Genomic DNA, 18,626 nt, shown 5'->3' with positions numbered 1-18,626 from the left:
GGAAAAACAAAGAAGATCTTTCACTTTGACGCTTCAGACTTTCCTCAGTGACAGGTGTTACGGCTCGTTGCCTTCACACCTGACACAGACACACTACTGTACTTCCAAATGTAAACAAGCAGGACAGTATTTAGGGGCTGCTTGTAATCGGAAGGTCCCGGGTTTGAATCCTGTTCCCACTGTAGTATCCTTGATCAAGGTACTTACCCTGAACTGACAGACTAAGAATACCATTTACATTTATTCATTCTGATTCTAAGTAGGTCGGAGGCGCGGTGGCGCAGTGGGTTGGACCAGGTCCTGCTCTCCAGTGGGTCTGGGGTTCGAGTCCCGCTTGCGGTGCCTTGTGATGGACTGGCGTCCCATCCTGGGTGTGTCCCCTCCCCCTCCGGCCTTACGCCCTGAGTTGCCGGGTTAGGCTCCGGTTCAGGCTCCGGTTCCCCGCGACCCCGTATGGGACAAGCGGTTCTGAAAGTGTGTGTGTGTGTGTGTGTGTGTGTGTGTGTGATTCGAAGTATTTACCCATATACACAGCAGGGTCATTTCACTGGAAAGTGAAATTGCTCACTGGAGCAATTCAGGGCAAGTACCTTAGCCTAGGGAGACTCGAACCTGCGACCTCTGGGTCCAAACAGCAGCTCTAACCACTACACAACCAGCTGCCATGCAATAAATGAGAAATATGCAAAGCTGGTTACTTGACATTATATATCACACTGGACAAAGGCATAACAAGCAAGAACAACTTATCCAGGATTCTCTGTCTGACGGAAGTTTCAAAGCTACTTAAGACTTAAGTTGAAAGTTTAGAAATGATCCACACTGACGAAGAAGGTTGAGCCTGGTCAATACAATACATGACTCCAACATTAAGTTAACCCACCAACTGAGGTTGGGCAAGGAAGGCATAATAGATTAACGAATAAGGGCCCCAGTTCTGCGAACTGAGCATTTTCTGGCATAACAACAACAAGTCAAAGAAACTAAAGAGCCTCCGAAGCCACACACGACCCCTACCTACCCTGGCCTGACAACAAGCAAAAACGCACCACAAGTGTTGAACCTGACAACACGTAAAATAACTGAATTTAGGTCACCTGAAAAAACGAAGGAGAATTTTAAAAATAAAAAAAAAGAAATGGAAAAAGGAGAGAGAAGTAATTACCCTCATTCAAAAGTGCACTCGCAGAAGCCGTCTCTTTACTTCCTTCCATGTTGGCGACTTCATCACAGTGACGTTCAATATGCGCGCCCAACAAATAACAACCATATTGGCGAGTTTTTCAGTGACGTATAATATCCGCGTCCATCCGTCCTCACGATTTCATTTCGTGACATAGAATGTCTGCGCCAGCGCGTTATAGTCCTGTTATTCACAAGTTTTAAAGTCGTTTGAAATAGAAAATGCACTTTTTAAGTGCAGTTTTTAACTAGCAATTACATGGTGTACTAGTATTTAATAAATTTGTATTAAATTCATGCAACACTTGACAGGTGAGGATGTGTTGTTGTGAATGTTGAGGAAGCTCACGCGCTAACTCACACACTGACTGACTGCTGTGTGCTTCACGCGCTTCGCTGTCTAGAAATGGACATTTTAAAGTACTTTTGGGTCGCGAGCACTCGTAAGCCAGTCGAACTTGTACATGATGCATATGTGGGGAAATAAAACTGTTACGCCGGTCCGTCCTGACCTGAGACCGAGTTCCTGAATCCTGAACCTGTACACGTGTGATGTGGACGAGACCAACGTGTATTATTTTTTATATTATTGCACCGGTAAGCGATCTGATTGGTTTAAACTGTTAAAACAGAAACTGTTATCACTAAGATGTACATGAAGACAATGGCTGTTATTCACACTGGTAATAAAGACAGGACTGTCATTAACTTAGCAGGGACTTCCATTTGTTTCTGCAGGCTTTCTTGCTGTGATTTACATCAAGACGGAGACATGGACTCCAAAAATATCATGGATATGTTTGAAAAAGGAAGAGTCCTCAAAATATGTGCTCCCATGGTCCGTTACTCAAAGTAAGCGCATTACTGACACTTTGACCAACTCCTTTGCCCAAGTTAACTTAGCGTTGCTCTACAGCTTTTGATCAGCTTGATCAGCTACAGTGATTTTACTCTCTTGTCCATCATGGTCAACTATTTGGCCACCTCAGGATCGTGGTGGTCAGGATCCCATCCCAGAAACATACTGTAGGTTGTGAGTTAGGGGTGTGCTGTCGGAACCCAGGACTCTTCATTGCCAGTATACAGCACACTGGAACTGCTTGTGATTCAACGCCACACATGAAACACAATCTACAGATGGAGAAGGACAAGGCAATAAAAATATAAAAAGCGGTCATCGTGGCCAAGTAGTAAATAGCAGGGTTGCAGACACAAGCAGTGGCCCAAATAATATGCAGCAGGCCAGTTGACAGCAGTGTGGAGATGATGTGTGCAAAGAGGAGTACAGTTAAGAGATGTAGTGAGATGTACATTGCTTTGGGGAAAAGCATCTGTTAGTAAATGTAAACATAGTACACATCTATAGACATGATTTAGGGCATCACCAGAAGTGGGGCGGGGGGGGCTGTCCATTGAGGAAATAGATGGCCTTAAGAAGGAACTTGTACCGCCTCTGATATGGCAGTTTGCTGAAGAGGTGACTCGGGAAGGAATTCCAGCCAATCCCGAGGAAATCTCACATACACACACACACACACACACATTCACTCTCACAAATTAGAATTATTAATCGAGCTGAAATATGTCTTTGAACCATGAGAGGAAGCTGCAACACCCAGAGTAAACCCACACAAACACAGGCTGAGCAAGATTAGATTTCCCATCTGAACCCACAGAACTGCAAGGCACCAGCACTAACCCTGTTGCCTCACCATGCTGCCCCATTCACCAATATTGTCAGTAGGATATGCTTACAGTATCAATTATGGGTCAGTGCATTGATCAAAGATATTACAGGAAGAGTGTGATTTGAAAAGTGTACTTTCAGACTACAAGACAGCTCTAACAACTGCAGTACCTGTTACCCAGTTGTCATGCCTTGTATTTGTATATTTAAAAATTTCAGTGTATTCTAATGTCTGCCATTGTATTTTCCAGGTTGGCATTCCGATCTTTGGTGAGGAAGTACGACTGTGATATATGCTTCACCCCAATGATAGTGGCTGCTGATTTCATGAGGTCTATTAAAGCACGGGATAGTGAGTTTACTACTAATAAAGGTAAAGGTGTGTTTTAACTTTTTTTTCTTCTTACTTCTTGCTGCCCGCATGTATTGTTGTGAAGATGAATATTATGGATCTGCACCTTTATTCTCACTTGTCAGCGGATCGCCCACTGATTGTGCAGTTTGCAGCCAAGGATGCGATGACCCTTGCGGGAGCTGCCAGTGCTGTTGCCCCCTTCTCAGATGGGGTGGACCTAAACTGTGGCTGTCCTCAGAGGTGAAATAGGCCATGCTGATCAGTTAAAATCAGTTTGAATTTCAGAGCTTGAGAAACGCATGAGACATATTCTGCTTGCTTTTGTTTTACCTCAGATGGGCCATGGCTGAAGGATATGGAGCATGTCTCATAAACAAGCCCGAGCTGCTCAGTGATATGGTACGGCAGGTCCGAAACCAGGTTGAAAATCCCAACTACACCGTTTCAATCAAAATAAGGTAACACTTGGAATCCACTTTAAACACAAAGTATCTGATGCTAATTAGTCACTATTGATTGGCCACTTAAAATGAGACTGAACACATTCATACACATCTCTTGGTGCTAAAACTGTGCTGGATGGATTGTAATCTTCCTGACTAATCCCATGACAGTTAATTTTATCATGTGGTCAGCATATGTATGGATCTTGTGTACTGATTTTCCTCCCTTAATTTAATCAGAATCCACAAAGACCTTAAACAGACTGTGGACTTGTGTCAGAAAGTTCAGGCAGCTGGCGTCTCCTGGGTCACCGTTCATGGCAGGACAGTGGACGAGCGACATCAGCCAGTCCACTACGACGCCATCAGGACCATCAAAGACAGCCTCTCCATTCCAGTAATTGCAAATGGTGATGTTAAGAACCTCAGAGATGTGGAATCTACATATCTGCGTACTGGAGTAGATGGTTTGTAACTGTCAGATATTGAATTTGATATGTTTTTGTAGTGCTGAGTATTTTGAGCAGATATATGTAGTTCTACCAGCAAAACCAACAGTTGTACCTTTGTCTAGGTGTGATGGCAGCGAGGGGTCTGCTAGCCAATCCTGCCATGTTTGCAGGATATGAGGAGACACCGTTGGAGTGCGTGTGGGACTGGGTTGACATTGCCCTGGAGCACGGAACGCCCTTCACTTGCTTTCACCATCACCTCATATACATGCTGGAGCGGGTCAGTTCACAGCCAGAGAGGAGAGTGTTCAACGCATTGTCCAGCACATCGGCCGTCATCGAATACCTTCAGAAAACTTATGGCTCTTGACTACCACCTCATTTTAATTCCTGTTTTAACTCGTGCTTTTTATAATAATAAAAAAATTTTAAGAAATTACATGAGCATTGTAAGTTAATTCAGAGCAAATCAGTGACCACATTAGTGCACCGTAAGGACCTTCTGTCTTCATTTACAAATGTAGATGTCAAATTTTAAGAGAAAAAGAGTCTTTTTGGTTTCCTGTCCATGTCCAATACTTAAAACCAGGTTTATCCTTTTTATGAAAAACACACACCATCTGAAGCCGCTTGTCCCATACGGGGTCGCGGGGAGCCGGAGCCTAACCCGGCAACACAGCGCGTAAGGCTGGAGGGGGAGAGGACGCACCCAGGACGGGATGCCAGTCCGTCGCAAGGCACCCGAAGCGGGACTTTAACTCCAGACCCACCGGAGAGCAGGACCCAGTCCAACCCACTGTGCCACCGCACCCCCCTTTATGAAAAACATCTATAGTTAAATAAGTCATACGTTGCGCATCCAAAGGCGTCAAAGTGACTTTGAGCAAGTGATTAACCCATTAGTACATCCACAGCAGCTGCAAATGCAGTTATTTCACCATGGTTGCAGTGGTACTGCTTCCTGCTGAGTCCCTCACATCATCATGGTCACCCTGATGGTGATGGTCTTGAGGATGGAGACCCATGAGTTAAAGGATCGGAATCTACAACACGGGTTGATTTTTCATTGGTGGAAATTGTTTCCTGACGCACGTGGCAGTATGAGAGAGCATGAACAAGCACTAAACTTTAATAAGTTCCAAGTCAAAGCCAAAACATACACGCCAAGCTTCCTCTTGCAGCGGCACGCTGTTCTGAAGTCACTGTGTCAAGTCGAACACTTTGAGAGCCGCGACAGTGACGTCACTAGAAGCACTGACGTCACGAGCGCGCGCCGACAGCGAGCGCTGTACTTTTCTCCGGGAGCGAGCGGAGTCCAGCGGCTCGTGTTCGTTGTGCTTTAAAATCGACTCATAAGTTTTATTTCAACGAGTAAGCAAGTCGGGGTATGTATCAAATAATGCTTCACTTGACAAAAAGGGCGGACTGTGAGTTTTTATTTTATTTTAAAATTATTAAAAAAAACATTTAAGCCAGAGCTAAATAAGTGTGTGAGAGATGCATACTCGTCTCTGACACTTTTCTTCAGCTTTATTAATAATTTATAATAATTTACCCATTTATACAGCACGGTGTTTTATAATTGTGTCGGTTCGTGGTAATCGAATGTGCTACAGGAGCGGGATTCGAACCCACAGCCTTCCGTCAACCCTACGAGGTTTGCAGCTTGCACTGATTGCACATGAAATTACGCTTGTGTTATAATATAACTTATATACTGTGAAATGCAGCCTGCTGTCATAGTACGTTTCGTTTCTCGGTTCTGGCTCCGATTCGGTAGAACGAGCTCCCCTCCCCCTCAGAACTGCTGAATCTCTCGCTACATTTAGAAAAGGGATCTTAAGAGATCATTGAGATGTAAATGTTCATGTACACACACACACACACACACACTACTTGTGAGATGTACATTGGTTCATACAGTGGAAAGTAACACAAACTAACTGCGCTTTAGAATCGTGCGTCTGCAAGTCTCTCGTTCTCCAAATGCACACATTGCGTTTTCTATGAGTTGTGCTTCGCTTCGGAGAAAAGCGTCTGCGAAATGAGTAAATGCAGTAAATGTTGTAAATATCCGAAGTTGTGTCCAGGTTAAGGCTGAACTGAAAGTTGACGGCAGACCTGATCGGAGCCTGAACTCGCATGACGGAAATGGAGTCTGGAGCCTCACCCTAAGGGCTCCCCATTTGCAAAGGATGAGCTGTGGAAAATCAAACAAGTCGCATGACAGAGTGGAGCGAAATAGTACTGTATAGTACTATAGTATAGAATAGCTTTGGTCATCCCTAAAAATACTATACACGCACACCACGTTTCACATGGAGTTCACATTTCCTTTTTTTTTTTTTCTGCCTAGGACACTGCTCAGCGATGACTCTGCAGTGGACTGCTGTTGCAAGCTTTCTCTACGCAGAAATCGTTGTCCTCCTTATCTTATGCCTGCCCTTTATATCACCTCACAGGTACTGTGGTAACACGGTATAACGCAAGAACAACTGATTACTGCCACTGGCTGTTTTCCCTCTAATTTTGCCAACCGTACTTTTGTGCTATTTATTGCAGATGGCGAAAAATTTTCAACTTTAACATATGGAACAGAATTGCTCCTTATTGGAACAAAGGCTTCCTGACCATGATAATAATACTGATTGTTTTATTCCTTGGTAAGTAATATTTGACCAGGAACGGATCAGGAGGTCCTTACAAAACGCGTACGTATTGCGTAAATACGTACAGCGCAGCTTGAAAGTATGGGAACCTCTTGTGTCCTTAGTCTTATCGCGGAATTATGTGATGACAAGCAGTCTTTCTCATCTCGCATTATGACAGGTGTGTAATGACCAATTCCACGTTTTGCTTTAGAGGAAATCATGTGTGTAATAGAAAAACGCAAGTAGTGCAGGTGCAAAAAGAAGTGGCCCCCAAGTTGCACTGGTTAAACCGATAAATCAGAATCGTTTATACAATTTATGTGTTTAAGATTTAACATGTAGATTTTATATGTTTATTTTAATATTTTATACCAAAAATGGCCATCCCCGCAGGGTTCCTGTTTTCAAGCAGCACTGTATATGTACTTGAATGGTGAATGTGGCATTTTTTCCCCCTCTTCCCCTCATTCTCTGTAGTATTTGACAAGTTTAAATTTCCAAATCTGGTAGATATTGAGTGTGTGTGTGTGTGTGTGTGTGTGTGTGTGTGTGTGTCCTGGGCATCTGTGTACAGTGTTTTTCCCCAGTAATCTACCGTGTTCTCATCCATCACAGATGCTGTACGGGAAGTACGGAAGTACTCGGGCAAGGAAAGCGGCACCGGCGAGAAGCTCAACCCTAACGCGTTTGACCACCTGCACATGAAGCTCTTTCGGGCTCAGAGGAACCTCTACATCTCCGGCTTCTCCCTCTTCCTGTGGCTGTGAGTGCAACCGTTCCCTCTGTCTCTGTGGCAGCCGTTTCGACAGACATGGAAGGGTAAATGTACAAATCTGCGCCGGCTTGCTGATCCCTTACTTGCATATCGTCGGTAATGTAAGCAGCACGTTTTGATGTAGGGCGAGAGATCACGTGGACTTTTAAACCCGGATGTTGCCGTGTCAAGTCCCGTGAACAACTCTGCTTCGATACCCTTCAGCAAGGTATTTTACCTGTATTGCTTTAGTAAAACACAGCGCCGTATAACCCGGTGAAACGTCAGAACGCTGCAGCCGAACGGATTCGCGATAACTATCATCACGGGGGGCTGCTTGACGTGTCCTTCCGAAGCGCGCGACTTAAGGGGACTTTGCGCTCGTTTCCACAGTATCGTGCGGCGTGTCGTCACCCTGATTAATCAGCTGGCCGTCGCGCTGGGCACCGGAGCCGCCTTGCAGACTCAGGTGGATGGGGCCAATGAGGCGGCCAAGAGGTACATGGAGGACAACGAGCAGCTGAAACAGGTGAGCGTTCCTCACCTCGCCGCCAGCACCTCTTTGCACGAAGAGTTCCGATCCACGTGCGTTCTTAAACGAAAACGCACGTAGGTGGCAGGCACGCAAGTTATACGATAAGCACCTGTATTTTGCTTATTTAATAACATAGTTATGAGTTAATGAGTTATTACTGGCCATCTCTCTCCCTTAGGCATTAAGGGAAGGGAGGACGAAGACTGCACATGGCAACGAGGGCCTGAAGAGAGATGTAGACAAGCTGACGAAGGAACTGAGGACTGCTGAGGATGGTGGGTAATCCATCTCGCACAGCTCTTGTGATGAAAACAAGCTACGTTTTGGTCAAGGTGCTTATCCCTCACGGGGGGGGGGCGCGGTGGCGCAGTGGGTTGGACCGGGTCCTGCTCTACGGTGGGTCTGGGGTTCGAGTCATGCTTAGGGTGCCTTGCGACGGACTGGCGTCCCGTCCTGGGTGTGTCCCCTCCCCCTCCGGCCTTACGCCCTGGCTCCCCGCGACCCCGTCTGGGAGAAGCGGTTCAGAAAGTATGTGTGCTTATCCCTCAATATCTTCTAGCTAGTTTTCAGCACATGTGGAAATCGTCAGATGTCTCCTTTTGCCAAGCAGCAGGTTCCATTTATTGAGATTATCTTGTAAAGTTGGAAGTTAGTGGGATTTACATTTACGTTTGTTCGTTTAGCAGATGCTTTTCTCCAAAGCGAAGTACATCTCGTAGAACGATACGAAAAGTGCATTACATCAAGAGAAGGAGAGATTTGGAGGCGACAGTATTAACAGCTTTTCCATTATTAAACAAATTATGAAAATTATTAAACATTGCGAAAACTTACACGGGTCCAAGGTTCAGTCCTTGCGTGGAAGTAGAGGGCACTGAAAGGTGTGTTGACCTGCAGCTCTGAGGAGGTCACACGCCGAGGTTGATGCCATGAGGAGGCAGATGGAGATGCTCAACAAGGAGTACGACCGTCTTCTGAGAGAGCACCAGGAGCTCCAGGTACACGTCTCTTTAAAAGCAAGAAATAAATCTGGTTCCACTGCGGAGTTCATAGTACGTTTCATATATCTTCACAGTACTGAGTCCTAGTTTTCACAATTTAAATTTTTAACGCTTTCTTCTCCAGAATTCTCAACCGGGGACTGAAGATAAAAAGGATCAGTAGATGTGTAGATTTGCGGACTGCGAGCGGAAGAGGAAAAGGCGCTTCAGTGAGCTGTCGTAAGGCTGCCGAGAGGGTGCCCTATGAAGAACTGCTCATGCGTCGTGAACGCGGAGAGAAAGAAGTCATATCCAGGCAGCCTGTAGCTCAGAAGCCACCAGATGGTGCTATTAATAATTAAAAATTGAAAATGTGTGATCTGGTAGAAGGAGAGCCAACTGTAAGTTTGTGTGCATGTGAGTAAGAGTTTCATCGAATGAGATTTGCTCGGAGGAAACCTGCAAACCCAGCGTGATCTGGGGCCTTCTGCAATAATTTGGAACTTTTAATTATAATGTTGTTTCCACTTTTTGCATGTTACAGTGTAAGTTCACCATTTAGCTATATGCTGCAGTATTGGAAAATTCAGTTAAAACTTGAGTCGCAAGCAGTGAATGTGCACTGTGATAACATGAATGCATTTTATCAGGGTGATACAGCTAAAAAGTGTTTTGTTTGAAATTTCACTTGTGAAAATTTTTTTGTTTTGCCAGTATACCTTCACATTACTTTTAAGAGAATGTCACAAATTGTGTATAATTTACCTTTATTGACAGGTGTAATTTTATTTTGAGGTTGATTTTTTTTTTTTTTTTTTTTTTTTTGGTCTTTTTATGTGATATTAACCTCCACCCCTGCACCTTCGAAGCTTTTATGATTACGCTTAATAGCTGGTTCAAATTTAAATTTGACTTACAAACACTTCAGTTACTTTGCTGATTTGACAATATATTAAAAGAAGCACAAAGCGCAGCGCTTGAAGTCTAGAATTGTCCACCTACATTATGATTTCTACAGCTTTGTCTATGTAGCACATGGACAATCCATCTACATGTTTATTCTAGGGAGACAGAGCTCCACATCTGTCCGCTGAATGCTGTTGGTATTTGTATTTGTGGGAGAAAAAATACAGCTTGGACTGAGCTCCCAAGTGCCTTTGATATATACGTTAACAGTCTGTGCTGCTACACAATTTTCTGAACTGTGACATTGATGCCTGTGGCTTTTTCTAAGTATTTTATGGTTATATAATTGCGGTAAATCAAAGGTAGTATAAATAAAAATGAAACTTCTCAGGGCTGGTTATTGTCTATTGGTCCAAAGTCTAAGACGACATGGAACAAGTCTGCAGGTCGAGTCAATGAATGCATGTCTGATTCCCATTTGCAGAGAAAGGTCAAAGCGGGACATGTTCACCTTTTTCTGGTGGGGGAAGGAAGCATATGGGAGGCACCCATAGCAAGATTTTTCCCCAAACGGGTTTTCTGTGCTGAAATGTCTTGACGCAGACAGCTTCTCAAAGAAGATTATGCAGAATGGCTGAATGTGTGAATGCAACACTGAAGTCTTAGTGAAGGATACACACCCGCTGCTGCACACGTCCTAAATCTCAGGGAGCGTCCGAGTGTCGTACAAATTGGGATTTGTTTTCCGATTCCTGCCATCTACCAACAATCCCTTGTCAGGTGCCAGCAACTCAAGTTTGAGTCTTGGTGACTTGATAGACCGATGAATTAAAAAGGGCTCGGTTTTGTGCTAGTCTGATGAGATCCTCGAGCGTCCGCCCTGTCATCATTTTAATCGCATCGATTAATTTCATTGGTGGTCTTCCTCTGTGCCTTGTACCCCTGATCTTTTCAGTCATGACATCCTTCTCCAATGATCTTTCCCGTCGAACCGTATGACCGAAATACGGCGAACACATCTTCATCAATCGCGCTTCAAGTGGCATTTCCGATTTGATTTCCTCCATGATTGACTTGTTGGTTCGTCTCGCTGTCCATGGCACACGCAGAATTCTCCTCCGACACCACATTTCAAATTAATCAATTTTCCTTCGGTCATGTTTACGGATAGTCCAACTTTCACAACCATACGACAAGCCCTTGGAAAGCATAAATTTTGAACAAATTTCAGGTTCAGAAAATGGAACGCACCTCTAGCTGCCGACTAGGAGCAGGAGTGCAGGACGCATACCTCTCACACCATTTAAATATCCATCATCTTCCCATCAAGAGGATTCGTTGGAGGATGCCGGGAGGAACAAATCTTGCTTCTGGGGACGTCTCCTGAAAATCAGTTTGGAAAGCTCCAGGAAGTTTAGCTCACTGTTCGCATCAACAATAACCCTGATCAAATTTTTAAAACTTCTCGATGTATCAACATCCTTTTAGTAACAATTAGACGACAGCAACACGAACATTGTGCGCTTCACAAAGATACCATTGCTAACAGAGCTTTTAAAATAACAGCCTTTATTTGTGCTCCTGCCATTGAGATGATGAATAAAAAGAGCCTTAGAGTTCAGCTGAGTCTGTTTTGTTGACCTTTGCCTCTTACTGAGCAAAAATGAAAACCGTCATAAGGACTCTGAACGCTGCATTATGTTGTAACACAATGGCCCACAGTTACGGTGCAAGTGCCGTGCTCAGGGAAAGCGGGGACGTTCGGCGAGTGCTCGTATTCAAATAAATGCGGACCCGCACCCCGTTACCTCGGCATTTTCGCCGAGGTCCAGCATCGTGGACAGCATCATTGCACAGCATCGTGAGGTGCTGTTATTATGAGACCCAGGTAAGTCATACACTCAAGACAGACAACCTACCATCCCTCGTGGACCTTCCTTAAAACACCGCAAAACGAACCGCTTCATCCCGATGGCAACTGACACCGATGCTGGGGAAATTTATGCACGTCCGATACATTTGTGTCTCACTGTAAGTTTCTGATCTGATTTTTCTCGGTGGGCCGGTGCGTATGCAAATTTCCCGGGTCTCCTCACACCTCTACTGCAGCAGTTCAGCAGAAGGTTAAGTACAGAAAATACTACTGCAGAATGGTGCCGCACAAAAGAATTCACCTGTTTTACATGAAAAATGTAAAAATAGTCTGTGTCAGTGAATGGCAACCCATCCGATGGAGGCAAGATTACTAAATGATAAAAACAGATGCTTTGAAGCATTTCAGACTCTTTACAAAAATGTCCCCTGGGATAATGCTGTTGCACATAGGCTTCATCCTACAGTAAACTGGCCTAGATTAGTACTATGACAAATTGGTCTCTTCTAAAAGAAACGTTTGTAAGAAATGACCTACGAAGGACGTACCATGTCCGCCCAGGGTAAAAAGAACAAATGTTCGGGCTCTCCACAAAAAACACACAAAACTGCAATAAAGTGAACACAACAATGCACGGCGATCTATTTGTCAGTGAAAGGCACCCGGTCACGAGCACACAGCGAACCCCTCTGTCGCTGTTCACGTCGCCATGTTGCGCATTTCAAATTTATAGCACGACCAAAGAGGGGAAATGCTCCAGCTCCACTCCTCAAAGGGCTGTGTCTAAACGGCTGTACATTGTGCACGGTTTCTTAGAAAAATACAAGCACACAACACATCATTAGTGAGATGGAAAAAAAGAAAAAAAAATCAAACTCTTCAAAATATTTTTTTCTCAGAAAACGAAACAAAATTATGTTCTTTGCTACAAAATGGTAGAGATTCAGTGTTCCAGTTTCTGTACAACAGCATACACATTAAAGAAATATTATTTCAGTTATATTAGAAACACTTTTTTTGTGTCGCAAAATCTACATATGTCCAGTACAAATATATAATTTATATTCTATGAAATCGTTCAACTTGGCCAGTGTTCCCATCATGCCTTGCATGCTTTGGGGAAATAAGTTGAAAAAACAAAGCGGAATGAGTCGCCGTCACAGTCGCGTCTCCCTGTCCGGGTCGCAGTCCGAGTTCCGCACGAACTGGTCACAGTTCAATGAGCTGTTCTCCTCCTTGGTGAGGGACTCGATCTCCGTGCCACCGTTGGCCAGGCTGCTCTTCTCCTCCCTCCTGACGTGTCTCCTGAGGAGGACGAAGCCCAGAGCGCACAGAAAGAAGGACGCAGTTCGCAGGCCAAGGGTCAGGCCCAGGTACACTATCCTGAGAGGAGGAGGAGGGTAACCATCAGTGTCTTCACCAACACGAATATGACCTGGAACTTAGAACAATGCGTCATTACAAGTATAAAAAGAAAAGAAGCTAAGTGGACGACCAAGTAGATCCAACAGAACGGTAGGGCAGCGTCAAGATGAAATCGAAGCAGTCAGCATGGCCAGTTGGTCTGAAGCTCAAACTGTCAAATCGGGTCATGGGGACAGCAGCGTGTACGTGTTCGGACGGCGGAGCACATGCACCTGTAGGCCGTGGTGTCGTAGATCCTGCAAGCGCCCTTTCCTCCGCACCGCTTGCGGCCCCACTTCAGGCAGGTCGTGTCGATGATGGCTCCGAAGTATATAGGAGCAGGGATCCCCGCTGTGGAATTGCAAACAACAGAGAAAGAGCGCTGTCATCCACACTGCAGAGGAGCCATACGCAGCTCGGCCTCTACAAGTATGTGAGACACTTTCTAAGCCAAGGGCAACACAGTCCTCCTGCCACGAGTTTGTTACGTTTTAATGCTGCAAGTATTTGGCGATGCATTTTTTTCAAACAAAACCATTACACAGGCTGGTATCGCATACATTATAGAGCCTGTAGCCGCCGAAGACTGCAAATCCCAACTGCAATTGCAAACTGCTCCCAGAAATGTTCCCACTGACTTGTATATAATATTATACATAGAATTTGGTAACACGGTACTCAGTCAGGTCAGAGAGCTGTTTGTCCGCAAAGGCCAGCATAACTTATGGAACATCTCAATCCACCAATTGCACAATTTCTACATAATGCTTATGTCCTGCCCATGCATGGCTGGACCTTAATGAGGAACCTTATCATGAATATACATTGCAAGACTCACCAAGTGTTCGAGTTGTTAAAGTATGAAATCCCAAAGCTAGAGACTTCAGTTCTGGTTTTATGCACCTGTTCAGGGACGAGGGGAAAGAATTTGCATGAAACATCTGCTCACATGGAAAAAGTGAAAGCAGACGGTTACATAGGCAACAAAACTTCTGTTACTCATATACGTAGAACGGAAAAGACATTTAATTAAATTTGATTTTAAATGATTATGCTTAAATAAATATCCTCAAAATGTTCGTTCATCTAACTTTGATCTTCTTGTTAATGTTTGCATAGTGTCTGTGAATAAAAGACAAAATTAAATGGAAGTACGAAAAAATAAAAAGGATGTTTTACCTGTCCTGTGGTCACAGAATAGAAAACACCCTTTACCTCCCGGAACCTATTCACTGGACTGTTCAACCGATGGGAAGTGTGTCCACTACTGACCTGTGGCAATACAACCCCTAGTGAAGGAGTCATGCAGGCATTGACTAGTTCTCCTTTCAAATAGGCACATGACACAGTGCCTTAATCGGCCACTTCATTATCCAGGCATCTAAGCTGTCCCACAGAACTGGTCCTATTTTAGGGAATAAGAGCCCACAGAAAAGTCCTGACATCATAAATGAAGACAGGCTGGCGCACTCTTTAACTCAATTTATGTGGAAGAGGAAGGAAAGGCATTCCGAAGTCACCAGCTGGGTAGGCTTTGACAAATTTGAGGGAACCTTGCCGGTAAGCAAAATGCTGCTTATTTAAAAAAAAGAAAAAATAACATTAAGGGGGCACTGGAAATAAATTCTCTAGCGATGAATGTATAATGTATCTCAGCCCAGTTTTTGTAAAGTGGTGTCTAGTGACTTCCATTGATAAGGAAAATAATATTCCTCAAGGCATGCATGTAACAGACTGCATTTTCTTTAATACTATGTTCATATCCTTCCTTTATCAGGCAAAAACAATACTCAAGCAAAAGTACACTCAGCGCTCATTTGTCATGGTACCAATGAAAAACCAGTATAACGGCTCTTGAAATCCTGCATCCTTTTCCCTACAAAGGACTTATTATTCAGTACAATGGCAGTATTCCTTATTACATAGTCACTCTGCTTCCATACATGACCTGCATGCAGTCAACCCATCACAGGTAAATCCCAATACCACAGCTCCCATCCTCCTTTCTTATATGACAGTATGATTCAAAACAACAACAAAGTACGCAGAGAAAACTGCCATGGGAGCATTTAAGAAAATTACAGAGAATAAATTAATTTCACTTATGTATAGAAACTATTTTAACGCAAGGTAACATAGGAGAACAATGTTCTATTAATATTAACAAGGTACACAGTTATACTGAAAGAAAACGAATAACAAATAAAAACAAAAAATTACAGTTACTAGACAATTAAATAAAGTTCAAGGACTTTAAGGTCTCAAGGCACATTCAGCTTCTCTATATAGAAGAACTAGCAGGTTCTTGGGTGGCACTGTGAACGTGGAAGGCAGTTGGTAAGAAGGACCCTCAAGAGCATTGCGTTGTACACCACAACTAAATAATCTAGTGTCTATAAAAGCTCACGGACCACTTCATGGAAGGGAAGTGAGCCATTGTCCATGATGGGTACCAGCTTCCTCAACATCCTGACCTCTGCCACCTGCCACTGCCTCCAGTGAGTCAGGAGTAAGATCCATGACAGAACCAGCTTTCTTTACAAACTTGGACATCAGGTGAGATGTCCCCCCAGTACATGGCAACATAAAAGATGATAGTGGTAAATACAATGTGACAGAACGTGACAACATTTCTACACACAACCTAAGTCTTCTTAGAAAGTAGAGTCTGCTTCTGTCCTCTGGACACGGCATATTTGTGTTGTGAAACCAATTCAGTTTGTTGTTGATATGGAACCCCAAGTGACAGTAGGCCTGCAACTATAACAAAAAAACGGCAACAAAACTGACACGACAAATGAAACCAAAAGCAATGTTGATCCTAAACTCAAGACTTCACTATGGCATGCAGTTTCACAACCAGACTAAACTTCCCTTCTGCTCTTTGGGCACTTAAAGTCCAAACTTCTATAGCGCCTTACGTTGGTACATTGACTGCACCTAGTGCTCAGTGACCCCAGGTGCAGCTGTCAGTCTGAGAGAGAGGACAAAGCCAGGCTGAACCCTGACACAAAATATCACAAAATGCATTGCTACTATTATTACTGTCATGCATCAAAATAGATTTATTATATTTTTTTATATTTATTCTGGTATTCTAATTAATTTTAAATTAAATTTTCATCCAGGAAGTGATTTTTTTCTGTACAAAATAAAGATAATTCAACCTGTTCAAAATGGAATTTTCTCTAACTGGGTGATTTCGTAGAACAAATTAACCCTAATGTGTGTGGAATGGGTGTGCTCACTGAAAAATATACTGAAGTAAAAGTTTTCAGAAGTATGAGATAAAAAAAAAAAAAAAAAAACTGTTCAAGGTACTATGAGTCAAAATGGGCTTTTAAAGTTCTGTATGGCTAACAATATTCAACGTTCAAAAGCTTGAATATAGTTTTAACTTCTGGAAAAAATAAATGTCAATATATCCTTCCCATAAATTAAATCTACTGTGCCAATAAAAGCAAAAATTGTCAGTTGTACTGATAAATACAAAACAAGTGGGTGGAAGAATGCAGTCTGGTAGATATTATTAATTTTTATTTAGCTGGCACCTTTGTCCAAGTTGACTTACAATTATACTAAGCTACTGACAATCACACATTCACAGAGCTAGGTCATTTTAATGGTACTAGAGCAGGAACAAGGACTTGGATTTGTGTTCTTTCAGTGCTAAGTAATGGTTCCAACCACTATGGTACCAGCTGCACAAAACAGTTATATCATTAATAATTTAGGTGACACCTTTACCCAAATCAATGTGCAAACTCTAACTATCAATGTCCAGTAGAGTATTTAAAGCGGAGCTCCTCAGGGTGGACTAATTGCTCAAAGACAAAACAGCCGTGGCAGCAGAACTGAAATCAACAAACAAAACCAAAACACAAAGTAAGACTACACAAATAACAAAAATAAAAAGGAAGAGTCAGTTTAGATATTGTAAGGTTATTCATATTCTATGAACTTGCTTTAGTTAACTAAATTGACAGTTACCTAGTCAAGCAATGGTGTATTTATCAGTATAAATAGTACTGCAGCAAGGGATTGTGGTAGAGGGACTTGTTTGCTCTATGAATCTTGTTTGCTCTAGAGTCATGTTGTCTGGAGCTTTAAGCTCCTGGTAGGGTCTTCCTTTGTGAACAGGTCTGAGGGTAGAAGGTAGACTATAGACAATGTGTAAAGACCCCTGTAAACACACAAATTAAAACTAAGTGTATCCTGCCTGGAATAATGCTACCAGGACACACTCTTGGAGTGAGACCTATAAGTGGCATTTTCCAGCAAAAAATAAACGGTAACCTGGCTGGGCTCAGCCCAAAACGGCAATGTGGAGATATCTTGTGGGGTCAGCACCTACATGGTGAAGGGTGGGTCTTGGGTGCAATTTCACCCAAGTGGTAGGCATGAGCAGCATAGACCTAGATGGATGGGACCCTGAGAAGGGAAAATGGCTTGTGCAACATGGAAGGGTGCTTCTCTGATGGTGTAAAGAACCTGAGTCGGTGCAGGAGGTGGAAAAGGACTAGATATAGATGGTATCACTTATACACATATTATGAGCTCAGGAACAAAACTTCTTCATTGGGGTGGTGTCTTTTCTTCTCTGGAGTTTTCAGGTAGGTGTGGGGATGCCTATGATATTGCAACTGAACGTTATGTAGTTGAAGTTCTTTCCGGTGAATGAGAAAGTTGCCTTAACATAGCTGCGAGGGTAAAAGGGTGAAAGAGTAAAACTCATACTGTTTGTGGGCGTGCTCACCCATTCACTTTTGGTAACCACTTGCCCTGGTCAGGGTCGTGGCAGTCCAGAGTCTATCCCAGAATCATTGAGTACAAGGCAAAAGGGGTATAGCCTGGAAGTACCCTAGTCCACCATAGAGTAGTTACACACTATGGGCAATTTAGAGTGTTTGCTTCACCTGATCTACATGTCGTTGGACAGTGGGAAGAAGCTGGAGCATCCAGAGGGAACCCACTCAGACGTGGGGAGAATATGCAAACTCCACCCAAATTGAGAAAGATTCAAACCTGCACCTAAACAGCTGTGAAAAAGGCAGTGCTACCTGCTATGCTACAATCGTACCAAGCTATTCGGAGAATCGAGCCTTCTTAGAGAAGGTTGGAGATGTACTTCAGAGGGTTTGAATTAGGAACGAAGGAGATACCTGGAAAAGCGTGACTGGGAGGAATGGTTTGCCACATCTCAGCATCTGAGTTGTTAAATGACTTCTGTGCCGATCGTGGACTGTTAACAACAAACACCATGTTTTAACACAAGGAGGCTCATAAATATACTTGCTACCAGAATACCTTGGGCCTACAGTCAGATTTCTGGACCAGAGGTCTTATTTTCTTGACAGCTGTCAAATGATAGCCACCTGTGATGAGCTGAGTTCAATGTACAGAG

The 18,626-nt window shown here is 43.5% G+C and overlaps 4 protein-coding genes across 10 annotated transcripts in view; 2 read left to right on the top strand and 2 right to left on the bottom strand.

Moving 5' to 3' along the window:
• cog5 (component of oligomeric golgi complex 5) overlaps nt 1–1,227 on the bottom strand; it is a 67,367-nt gene extending 66,140 nt beyond the window's left edge. The window contains exon 1 of the mRNA XM_018726256.2: nt 1,166–1,227. Within this exon, the coding sequence (XP_018581772.2) occupies nt 1,166–1,214 (49 nt within the window). The 5' untranslated portion in view covers nt 1,215–1,227. The remainder of the gene's footprint in view (nt 1–1,165) is intronic.
• Nucleotides 1,228–1,323: 96 nt separating this feature from the next.
• dus4l (dihydrouridine synthase 4-like (S. cerevisiae)) lies at nt 1,324–4,519 on the top strand. 2 transcript variants are annotated; one of them, XM_018726220.2, is made up of 7 exons: nt 1,324–1,494; nt 1,921–2,034; nt 3,121–3,242; nt 3,347–3,464; nt 3,560–3,682; nt 3,908–4,134; nt 4,242–4,519. In XM_018726220.2, the coding sequence occupies exons 2-7, from the start codon at nt 1,955–1,957 to the stop codon at nt 4,487–4,489; spliced, it is 918 nt and encodes a 305-aa protein (XP_018581736.2). In that variant the 5' UTR covers nt 1,324–1,494; nt 1,921–1,954; the 3' UTR covers nt 4,490–4,519. The 2 variants fall into 2 exon arrangements, with proteins under 2 accessions (XP_018581736.2, XP_018581735.2); XM_018726219.2 differs by having other exon boundaries at nt 1,324–1,779.
• An 865-nt stretch (nt 4,520–5,384) lies between these two features.
• Nucleotides 5,385–10,330, top strand: bcap29 (B cell receptor associated protein 29). 2 transcript variants are annotated; one of them, XM_018726330.2, is made up of 8 exons: nt 5,385–5,504; nt 6,476–6,581; nt 6,682–6,782; nt 7,386–7,533; nt 7,918–8,053; nt 8,238–8,334; nt 8,957–9,057; nt 9,185–10,330. In XM_018726330.2, exons 2-8 carry the CDS (start codon nt 6,490–6,492, stop codon nt 9,221–9,223), a joined length of 714 nt encoding a protein of 237 aa, XP_018581846.1. In that variant the 5' UTR covers nt 5,385–5,504; nt 6,476–6,489; the 3' UTR covers nt 9,224–10,330. The 2 variants fall into 2 exon arrangements, with proteins under 2 accessions (XP_018581846.1, XP_018581845.1); XM_018726329.2 differs by lacking the exon at nt 5,385–5,504 and adding an exon at nt 6,210–6,363.
• Nucleotides 10,331–11,518: 1,188 nt separating this feature from the next.
• The window catches only part of slco1c1 (solute carrier organic anion transporter family, member 1C1), a 34,391-nt gene continuing 27,283 nt past the window's right edge, over nt 11,519–18,626 (bottom strand). For all 5 annotated transcript variants that reach the window (XM_018726325.2, XM_018726324.2, XM_029247285.1 and 2 more), the window contains 3 exons: nt 14,061–14,125; nt 13,456–13,573; nt 11,519–13,201 (listed from right to left, as the gene is read on the bottom strand). In XM_018726325.2, coding sequence (XP_018581841.1) covers nt 12,976–13,201; nt 13,456–13,573; nt 14,061–14,125 — 409 coding nt within the window. In that variant the 3' untranslated portion in view covers nt 11,519–12,975. The remainder of the gene's footprint in view (nt 13,202–13,455; nt 13,574–14,060; nt 14,126–18,626) is intronic.

The sequence above is a fragment of the Scleropages formosus genome, chromosome 21 (genome assembly GCF_900964775.1).
Source record: "Scleropages formosus chromosome 21, fSclFor1.1, whole genome shotgun sequence".
In the NCBI taxonomy this organism is placed as follows: domain Eukaryota; kingdom Metazoa; phylum Chordata; class Actinopteri; order Osteoglossiformes; family Osteoglossidae; genus Scleropages; species Scleropages formosus.
The sequence above is the reverse complement of the archived record's forward strand: the minus strand, read 5'-3'. Positions and strand labels throughout refer to the sequence as shown.